At 39.8% G+C, this 11,436-nt stretch overlaps 1 protein-coding gene across 1 annotated transcript; it reads right to left on the reverse strand.

The window, feature by feature from the left end:
• Positions 1-5,478: 5,478 nt before the first annotated feature.
• Positions 5,479-10,532, reverse strand: ATP6V0E1 (ATPase, H+ transporting, lysosomal 9kDa, V0 subunit e1; the record flags this gene model as incomplete). Its single annotated transcript, XM_010017989.1, has 2 exons — positions 5,479-5,572; positions 10,485-10,532. Coding segments are annotated over 2 exons (142 nt in total), but the record flags the coding sequence as incomplete, so codon positions are not given.
• Positions 10,533-11,436: the final 904 nt, after the last annotated feature.

Raw genomic sequence — 11,436 nt, forward strand, 5'->3', positions numbered from 1 at the left:
CCCCCCTTGTCCTGTCCCCGGGGGACACCGCTGCCACGGCGCCTGACACCCGCACCGGAGAGGGGTCTGGCCTCCAGCCTCAGCGTGTAAAGTGTATTTAACTCCTGTCACAAGATCTCCTTCCTCTGCCCCCAAACCCCACCATGGCTGGCCAGATAAATAAAAAGAGCAACGGGTTGGTTTTGCCCCAGAGACCTGGTAATATGTGGTTCCAGAAACAGCAGCATCCCACCTCTGACAACTGACTTGAAGCCCTGGCAGATGGAAAACACTGCCATAATTTACAGCAGAGGAAAATCAAGCTTCCAGACACTCTGCAGAGCAATTTCCCATGAGTTTCCTAAACCATATTAATGTAAGAAGTTAAAAGCATTTGAAACATCCCCAACCTGAACACTTGCTCTACCTGCTGCCGATATTTACAAGCTCAAGTCTTCATGACTTCATGATGGAGTCAGTTTCTTCAATCTTCCTTCCCCTAAAGTATCAACACACAGACGATCAGGCTGATCAGGGCAGACCTGGCTTTTTATCGATGTTAAGCACCAGCACATTTCCTTCAGGTGTACTTTAACACTTTGTGTTCTGTTGTAGCAAGAACAAGTGGAAACTGTTACAGGCTTTGATACCTGCAGTGTTTGTTAAACACCATTGCGTCTGCTCTGATTTCCTGCATTTATACATACAAAAAAAAAAAAAAAAAAAAAAAATAAAAGATGTTACCTGGAGCAATGTTAATTCCTGGCAGATACAGAGTGGACCATCCTGTAATCACGATGCAGACAGCAGGTCACACAGCATTCAGGACAACACACACCACATTTTCTCAACTTCTTCAATCATGCTACTACCTGGTATATGCCCTAGAGAAAATATTAACCAGTTGGATAGAGGGAAGCATCTTGATCTGGAAAACACCTAAATAAAAACCAAACTACGGCTTGTTGACCGAAGCTTTGAATAGCTCTTTACATTAAATTCGCCCACAGTCACATGCACATAACTCTGTTTTACTTCTGTATCTTCTACAAGTGACAGCTTAGAACCTGGAACAGAAAGCTTGTTACAAGAAGCGGTAACACCAATACTGATGTTTGCCACTGGACAGTTTCTTTTCTGTTGTAAATGTCAGGCAGACCAATATATTTTAAGAACTGTTACATACCCAAAATTGTCAATGATGTCCTGAAGCATTTCTTCCCCCCTCCTCAAGAGTTCAACATATACGATGCTCCACATGCTTCAGAAACACCAACTGAACCACCACCACCTAAGCTTTTGTAAGATCATTTGGTTTCCAGTTTTCTTCGGAGTCATTTGCCACAAACTATAGAGCAACTTCTCACACGTTAAAGTACATCTCTCTGTAGTAGGTAACTTGAGGAAAACCCCACTACTGCAGGCCCAGCAGTCACTCTGCTGATTTGTAACATAATGGACATGTCCATACTTATTTTGCAATTCACGCTGCCCAGTTTTCAGCCACTGCAAGTTACAGCATTTTGTCAGGATGTTGGCATTTCCTGTACAGTAACAAACATTATCCCACTGAAAACAGCGCTATCCAAGAGGAAAAAAAAACGAGCAATTCCATTACATCTTGTGCACAAGAACAGAACACAGTAAGGAATAACTTCCGTTTATCTGGCCATGACGTAAGGAAGTAAGAAGTACACCCAAAGACTCCTGTGATGCAGCAGTATTTATATCCTGTGAAGCGATTCCTTAGCACACGACTTACTAGATTCAGTCCCAGCCCCGCAGACTCAGCTGGCACCGAGGACCCTCAGCAGTCTTTCATCTCTGGCCTACGTTGCCATGTGCTTTATCAGGCCTGCAATTCCATCTGAAGCGTCAACCAAGTATAGAACAATTACGTTTGCTGGTGAATTCAAACTGCTTGTTGCTGTATGTATCCTAGAGAAAGGCCAGGGAGTAAATAAATGTCTATCAAAATTACTATTCATGCTTCATCCAAACTAGTCACCTTACCTCTGCTACAGAGTGTCCCCAGTATCGGCCAATGGGAAGTACATGGAGAAGAGGCTCTTGAGCTAACAAAGCATTCACTTTTTTCCTGTAAGCCTTTCAGCAAGTTTAAATTGCAAACTTAGACCTATTTTAGAACTACCTGAGAGGTCTTGATACAGACAGCAAGGATCCTCATCTCATCACACAACACAACTTTATTACAGTTCATCCACAACAGCTAAGTTTCCTCAGCTCAACACTGGCTAACTATTAAACCCACTGAAAAGCACATCATAACAGGTAAACATGGCACAAGAACTTTTTGTATAAAGCAGAGGATTAGTTTTATTTCCAGGCATGAGAAACTTAAGGCCAAATTTCCCAAGAATACAACTCATTTAAAAAAAGAAATGCCATCAACATGTGCTGCTTCTCCTCCCCTCATACAGTTTAATGCAGACATTTCTTCCGAGTGCAAGCAAACAGAACAGGGGTGAACAGCACAGCAACAGACAACCTACGGCTTGTAACATATATACAATCTTCCTACAGAGTCAGCAAGATGAACAGGAAGGCTATTACCCATAAAAACTTTAGAAATTTTCATCACATATGAAGTTAACAGACAAAAATTTACAGCACCAAAAAGGAGTATGAACTGCATTAGACACACTGTTAAAGGTATAGTAGGAAAAAATATAGGGCTTTGAACAAGCCATTTGTAGCACAATAGAAAGGTTAAGGCATTAATGCAGGCTTGGTATCCAGCCAACTATGTTAAGGGCATCTTTGGGCAGTGGCGTGTTTCATCTGGAGAAAATCTCTTCTTTACCTGCAAAGCAAGAGGCAACTTAAATTATTGCTTTCCATGGAGACAGTTTGCTAATTGAAGACCTGGCTGGTAACCACAACTATTTCCATTCCATAAGTGCACCGAGAAATAGTGAAGAACTGCAGATAATTCACCTGCATGGACCTTCAAGAATAATCTCTACTTTCTTTCTTAGCAGTTTCATTTCTGAAGTTACTTCAAGTAGTTCCAGTTACATTACAAGCTACAGAACAACTATTTTCCTAGAAAGTTTTCAGTGCTGCAGCAGCATCCAGTCATCTGGATCATACTTCTTGCACTTGCATGAAGAAAGTTCGTGGTCTGAGAACAGAGACTGTGAATCAACAAATCTGCAGAGAAAAGGTGGCATTGGGTCACACTGCTTAGAAGAGGCTACAGCCCACATTAACCACAGCTACAGAAGTCTGCATCTTCTTATGCCCTGCCATCCAAGCCATTATCTTGATTATAAAGACAAGTCATCTGATACATCATCATCACTTGAACTGGAGGGATACTCTCCTAAAAGAGGCCAATCTTCTGTAATTTGGCACAGCTCGATCAAGCCAATGTCTGCAGGAGCTCCTCACTAGAATGCTAGAAGGCTTTCTGTGTGCATTTTCAGCCTGTTCTGCTGGTCAAGTAAAATAGGTGCTGGAAAAACACTTCTTAAAAGCCAAAAATAACTGCCCAAACATGAAACAGTAGCTGTACTTACGGGATTCCATTCAGTATCAGATGGAATCTAATTCACAGCTCCTGTCTAGTGAGAAACTCAACAGGAGGTCCTGAGTGCAGAGGCACACAACAGCACAAGACAGGACACTGCTGCCTGATCAAGGTAGCCACCTCCTTACTGCTCAGCTCGCTCAACACTACAAGAGTAATTCAAACAAGATCATGGAGAACGGTATGTCCTGTAATAGCACATTTCTAATAAGAAAAAAAAAATATTTAACTAGGATATTTGAAGACTATTATAGGCTTTTACTTTAAACCACTCTTTTTCAAGATGATGAGAACTTTGATTTTATTCCAAAATTAATGAAATCAGACATATCAAAGGTTAAACCAAACTGCTTCATAGAACACAACAGTGTGTGTTATATAGGCCTCAAATTCTCCACTTATAAGCTTAAAAATGACAGCTCCTCACATAAACTTACTGGCCACCCCACATTAGCTCCCCCTATTCCTCAGTATAGATCTACCTTCAGCCCTCTGGAAAATTCTTCACTGAAAGGGAGAGGAAAGCCCGATTCTTTTATCAGGCAGCTGGAGTCCAAGAGTTGTATCTCATCTCCAGTTTCTCCTTGCTGGTTGCAGCACACAGACCATTTCAGATCCCAAGCAACTGAATTATCCTATGGATTCAGGAATCTGTATGCCCATTACCAGAATACACTGGTCTCCGTTTTAGCTAGCTCATTATATCTTACCATAAGAGCAGTGAAAATGCACCCAGGAAATACAGCTTGACTGACTTGCCTAATTACAGGCCTCTCTACTTGAAGCAGGGCTGAGCCTACCCTTAGCTTCTGCTTGCTGCTTAGAAGAGAAGATGCAGACGCATACACATGCCAGTCTGACAACACCACAATTCAGATGAAGCCTGCTTTGCAGCAGTGGAGCTTTGCTTCAGGGTAAATGTTCAGGATGCTTTACAGACAGCATTTATCTGAGCTGTAACATCAACTGTCATCTGTCTGCTGCTATTGGACTTCCGTAAACAGAAGTTAAAGTAGTAACAGCAAAGGGGTAGGCAGTTAAACATAAAAGGACAAAAAACCCCTACCCCAAACAGGTAAAAAATTAAGCATGCCTAAGTTATTCAGTTACCAGCATAAGAACTAAAATCATGGGTACTTCTTTCCAGTTATCCTTCATTTGAGCCTTCAACTCCAAATGCTGCTGTTCCAAAGAAACCCAAAGTCATCATGGTAGTTGTAGTACCAGACTTTGTATTTACTGCAGGTCATGTCAGAAAGCATGTCCAAGAACAGCAACAGCAGCATTCCAATAGCACTACCCAGAGAGCAACCACCAGGCTCATCTATGATTAAAGTTACACACAGGCTATTATTAAAAAACCCAAACAAACAAAAAAACAAAACCCAAACCAACATTCATGTGTAAGCTCAGTGTTAGTGCTGTACTTTGACAGGAGATAAGAACCATTCTAACTGCAGTTCTCACTATGACTTCCCAGATGAGTGAGGGCAACTCTCTATCGCCTTGGAAATCAGGCCGGGTCCTGGTGAAATGGTAGTAAGCTTGAAGAGAGATTTAACAATGTTTAAAGATTAGGAAATCCACTTACGCCAGCTCGTAAAAGACACCCCAGCCTGATTGTTTTCTTTATTGGTAGAAGAAATGTTCTGTTCTCCTTACAAACCCCTGCTCACTGAACACAGCACCACATGACATGATAGCAGAGAAAAACAACTGGGCATGAATTCAGACCAAGCTTTTCACGGCATCCAGTCAAGATTAACATCCAGAAGATGTTTTGTTGCAGCCTACATAAAGGTAGATTCCTGCAAAACAGCTAGCAATTCCAAACACACTGCTTACAACTACTGCTCTATTTCTCCTGAAGCTTTAATGTACCAAAAATATGAATAAATCTGATCATACTCACCTAGTCAATAAATTTCAGCAGAGGACAGACATCCTTAAGGCCAGTGATATTTAAGGTACCAGATTGTTTCATTGCTTAATTGCGGCCCAAAGAGAGGGTTGAGTTGAGCCAGAGTCGCAATCAGCCAACTGCAAGATAACCCCCCCAACCCAAAAAAAGAGAGAACATCAGCCAAATCACAAAGCTTAAGATAATGGAAAGGCTTGTCCAAAGCACAAGTACTGTCAAGAGACAAAATTACTATTTCCAGGAAGGTGTAGTATCAAATCAAAATTTCACTCAAGCTCAAACATAAAGACCAGGTACCAGCAATGAAAAACCAGTACCAAATCATTTTGCAACTGAAATGAATTGTCCTGTTCAATTTAAAACAACACAAAGCCACCTGACAGCACCTCTCATCCTTTTCCTTTGACAAGGAAGTGTTTTGAGACATCTGAAACTCATATTTGTGAGCTCAGAATAAAAAAAAGTAAGAGACAGCCCTTTTCTCAGCGCCTTTGAAGCATCCTTTAAACAAAAACCTCTTGGAAACATTCTCTCTCATTTGCTCTTATAGTCGCAGCGTATGACAACCTACCCTTGCAGACATAGTTTATTTTTCATCAGGGATTGAACAAATGTGAATTTAAACCTGGCACAGAGGTCAAGAAACAGGGACCTGAAGCAAAAGGACGCGATGCTACAGGAACACACACACACAAACAAATAAACGCACAACAAGAAAACCAATATGACAACACCGCCCAAATAATCAGCAACAGCAGCCTTGCCATCAGAGCAGTTTACAAACTAATACTGCAGAAGCCATAGCCAGAACTGAGAACAAGAGGAATGTAGTCTGTGGAAAGCTAAACAGAAATAAATATTCCACTGTTAAAATATATATTTGCTTTGTAAATATTACAGGATTCATAAAAAGCAATGGATGCTTCCATGGATTTAAATCTATGCTAAATACTAACTATATAAACACATTTAGCGAACACACTGGCTCATCTGTCTGCTATTTCTAGAATGCTTTGTAAGGAGGAGAAAAAGCAGAGCAGCTTTGTAACGGGAGCTGCCACAAATGTATCAGAGTGCTTAGGCAGTCATGGAAAATTCCACACAAACCTTGATGCTTTGACCAGCAAACGAAGTGCAGGTCGGCTGTAAAATGCTTAGAGCAGCCAGGGGCAAAAGACTTAAAGAAAACACCTCAATCCTCCTGCAATCTGCAAATGTTTATTTCCAATGCCGCTTTCAGTTTTGCACGGAGTAGGACTTGCTACAATGATGTGCTGAGCCTGCAGCCCCCTATCAGTCCTGCAAGCCTTGGAATACACAGCAGGCTATACAGAGCAATTAAATCATCAGCAAGACACCACCAGGAGCAGTCAACCTAAAGGTTATTGGCATGTTTCTACTTTGCTATCCGAAGCAATGATAGCAATGTCTTTTGAAAGCACCTTAATCATGATGGTACATTTACTCAGGGGAAAAGCAAACTAGCTCTTAAAAATACCCTGGCATTTATTTTGCAAGGGGGTTAATTTTCAGATACAAGAGACAGATAGGAGGGGTGCCACAGCACTGTACCATCTGCCTTTAGCATCCTGAACTAACAGAAGTGGGAGGAGGGTAGGAACACTAAAAGCCTGTTAAAGCACGTTATTCTCTCACTGCACGGAAGGAAGGAACTCTGTGTACAAATACCTCACCTCTCTGCTCCCTAAGTTCAGACCCAGCATGGCTGTCAACTAAATGAGCTGGAAGCACATTCAAAACATCGACGTGTCCCAGCTGCATACCCATGCTTCAGGCAATCGCTGTGCAGTTTTCAAAAGCTATTTTTTGGGACCATGCTGGATACACAAGCTCCAAGCCATAGTAAAATTCCAGGTCGACAGTATATTCCTCCTCCCTGCTCTGCTAGGGCCTAAGAATTTAAACCAGTAGCTATGCACTGCACTCTACAATTGCCTTGTATTCAAGGTAAGTCATGGAAAAGCTTTTGCTTAAGTGATGCTGCTTTATGCAATGATCTATCATGACAATGCAAAACAAAACACGACATTCAAAGCAAAACAAAGCAAGCCTCTGCATCCAACTTGTAAATGTTCTAGAGCTGTTAAAATCAAGTACAGCATTCGAGCCACCCACAGGTCCTTAAATTCTACCAGATACCACTTGCAACGCTCTGTGTTAATTACCCAGCTCAGACAAGGAAATTAAAGTCCCTTATGTTCTACCAGGAAGATTGTTTAAAAGGTCTTTCTACCCTAGCTGCCATCTGTCTGTGCTGCATATTATGAATTAAGGTCTTGCTATCTCTGTTTAAATGTCAATTTGGGCAACTGTACTTTAATCCTTTTAGAATCAGAAACAAATACCATTTTCCAAGCGTCCTGTACTCTGTTAGCAGGCATCATGGTACTGTTTCAGGAACTGCTTTGGAAGCAGCAAAATAGATTAAGACTCTGACAGTATCTTACAACATGGTGTAACCTGTAATTTCTGCAGCAGTAACTTCTTATACTTTGCCTTATATTTTATCAGGTTCCTGACACTCGTGTATTCTCCTTCAAAAGGCAGCTGGGTACAGTATCTGCACACAAACAATGTACTTACCCATGCAAATTTTGCCACAGAACAACCAAATTAACACCATGTGATCAATACTGTTATTCAAAACAATCACTGTTTAATCAAAACACAGAAGAAAGAGCTTTAAGTTGAAATGTGATTGATTTCAAATTCAGGTAGCACAGTTCAGTTTGCTGCAAATCAATTTGTCAGACGTGGTGTTTAATGAAGACAGGAAATTGTTTTTCCCTAATTTCAACTGGAAAGGTAACTCAGAATATGAAAGCAGGTCTAGCAAGAGTTCTGAACAGCTCTACTAAAGAAGTAGATAAGAACACCTAACTAAGGATACACAAATAGAGCTGACCATATCCAGGACAAAACAAGTTATTTTAACCCTAATGTATCTAACAAAGAATCCTCAGAAACCATCATTTCAGGCTTCCTTCAAGACTAGTATAAAAAAATATCTCTCTTTAGTCATTCAAATTAACGTCTGAAAATTTTCCAATGCTTTCCCCAGAAAAGGAAAAGAATATGGGAAGAACAAACTGACAAACACTTGAATAAAGCAGAGGAAAGAAAGGTTGGAGCAGATGATCTTTTAAGCTGCTTTCCAACCAGGGCTGTTCTGTGATTTTATACAGAATTTGGGAGAGGAAATAAAAACTGTATGATGAAGCAAATTCTGTCTTGGAACATGAGCAGAAAAACCTGCTTTTTCTGGCAAACAGATCCTATATATGTAATTTATGTGGCTGGGTGTAACTAGTGATGGTTTAGAACATTGTGTTGCTTCTTTTTCGAGGTGTAATTGGCAAGAGCCAAAGGGAATACAGAAAACGAGTCAGAGCCCATAAGATTACAAAAGAACCCCCTCACTGGACATGCAAGAATGGGTTATAAATCATGTTAATGACACTACATTTATCATAGGTTTGTTTCACTTAAAAAAAAAATAAATCATTAAACTTACAAGTGAAATACCACTGCACATTTGAAGAGTTCATGGCATTCAGTCAAGAAAATCTACAACAAATACATTTCCATATCATAATCCATATGATTCTGCAAATGCCACATGGCCTTGACTTCAAGGAAACTATCCTCCTTCAACCAGTAAAGAAAAACCTTGAGCTTTGAGGATTTTAGAAAAGTAGATTGTTATTCTTGTTAAAATACAGAGTAGGGAGAACTTAAGTGAGAACTTTAAACAAAACCAAAACAAACCCCAAAACACGAAACTTGATATGCAGTCAAGGAGGCCTTCACAGCACTGAGATTCTCAAATTCCAATCCCAAATTCAAGCTGTTGGCACTACAAAGCTCTTCAAGCTTCTGCATCTGTTCAGCAGTAGTTTTTTTAAATTAAAAAAACCCTGCATAGATACAAAATACAAACCAAATTTGCTGCACTTTTGCAATCATCCAATAGAATGATTTCTTAAGACTTCAGGTGTCAAATACTCAGAATAAAACAAAACCAAAATAGGCCTAACCTGTATAAAACCTGAATATAATATTGTTAATCTAAATCAAAACTGCAGAAGGCTGTGGCACAAGCCAACCCAACATGGAAGCAAACAGGCCTCTCCTGGAACATGCCAACACTGATAAATATGGCTTTTGGCTGCCAGTTCCTAAGAATGACTGTTGAGATTAGAGATGCATTTCCTCTAAATATTCATGTTCAGCTCCTTAGAGTAGCATAAATAACAGCTAAATACTTCAGGAAAGTATAGATACCACTCAGGTTCAAATGGAACTCTGAATAATGATTTTATTACAAGTTAACCCTAAAGATGTAACCAGACTTTTTGTTATTTTTACTAATTCTCTTACAGCAAAAGAGGCAGCCTCAACATATACCATGCATTTAAATAGAAATGGTCTGAATTCAGCAAAGCACACAAGTCTGCCACAAAATTGTCATATATATAAAAAAAACCCCAAATATAAGTTCTTCCACCAACTGCCCTATCAGATTTTGAGAATATATTCAACCAAACTAAGTAAAGCAAAACTCATCAGTAGGTTTAAATTAGTATCACCTCAGAAATAAGTGTAATTTATACAGAACAAAAAAGGCATAAAGTCATCGCTCTACTGGGAATCAGAAAACTTGTGGAATTGACAAACTGGCATTACACTTGTGAGTGAATAAGCCAGTGAACTGGAAAGGAGTAATATCAAGTCAACAGAGAGCACAAGTCAACAGTTATGTGTCAGAGGACAACAAAAGGAATTCAGGTTTGTTTTCCTTCGGTATCTTCCTTCAGGAAAATGCTTTCTTCAGCATGTTGAAGGTCTTTAGAACCAAGAATTCCAAGACCTGTCAAAGAATACCATGTGTCTAAATTGGTGACACATTTGAAAAGCTTCTTCCTACATGTTTTGAGGATATAAAAAATGAATTTCCAATTACATCAGACCTGTGTCTTGGTTAAGAGGTGAGACACTATTTATACTTACAACAGGTAGCAGCAAACAGCACAAGTCACCAGCATTGTGTTGATAACACTGCAAAAAGGAAGGAGAGAAACATCTGATTAGGTGTCATGTTATGACTGACCACAAGATACACTGGAAAAAAACCCCCAGCAAACAAGAACAACTTCAACTTTGATCATGTGGAAGGTGACTCAACACAAGTGTTCTAACTTCTTCCAGCTGAATAATTTGCAGAGGCAGAGCTAAGACTCTGCAGAAGAGCTGACACAGCTCTGTCAAACAGAAGTATACAGCTATATTTAACAAAAGTCACTCCAAAGAGGAGCAAAATCTCATGCAGACAGTGTCCTCACTCAATTTCATATTCGAGTCCACCATCGAGTTAATAAACTACTGAAGCTGGATGTTGCAATGCTAACAGTAAACAATAAACATATTCACCATTTGCAAAATTCTGCCTACAGAAAATTTCAGTATAAAAATAAATGTTTTAATTTGACATCATGAGAGAGGGGTCTGCAAACAGAATACAAAAAATCTGAAGTATATTACTGTCTTTTCTTACTGAACTGTATCAGAAGCAGTTATTAAGCTGAAATTAAGTAGAACCAAACAGCTCTTGAGACTGAAAATGGTAAAATGGCATTGTACACACACAGCTTTGAAATATGAGAAAAGGAAATGACATTTCTAACAGCAAGTGATCTATGCAACTAATGGAACTTAGTAGCAAAGTGGAGGGGTTTTGTTTATTTGATTGATTGGGGTTTTTTTGAATTATAAAAAGGGATTTCCCTCCATGTATTTCCTCCCCCAAACCAAGTAACAAAACCTCGGGCTAGGTTAGTTACTTCCAACTCTTCTGTGACATAGGTAACACTCAAGTTATTTTTCATCTATCAATACACACCCACCTTTATCCACTTCAAAAGGAGCATTACAAAGCTAACAAAGCCTTGGATTAAGCTCCAGA

The sequence above is a fragment of the Nestor notabilis genome, unplaced genomic scaffold, assembly GCF_000696875.1.
Source record: "Nestor notabilis isolate BGI_N333 unplaced genomic scaffold, ASM69687v1 scaffold34987, whole genome shotgun sequence".
NCBI classification, from domain to species: Eukaryota; Metazoa; Chordata; class Aves; order Psittaciformes; family Psittacidae; genus Nestor; species Nestor notabilis.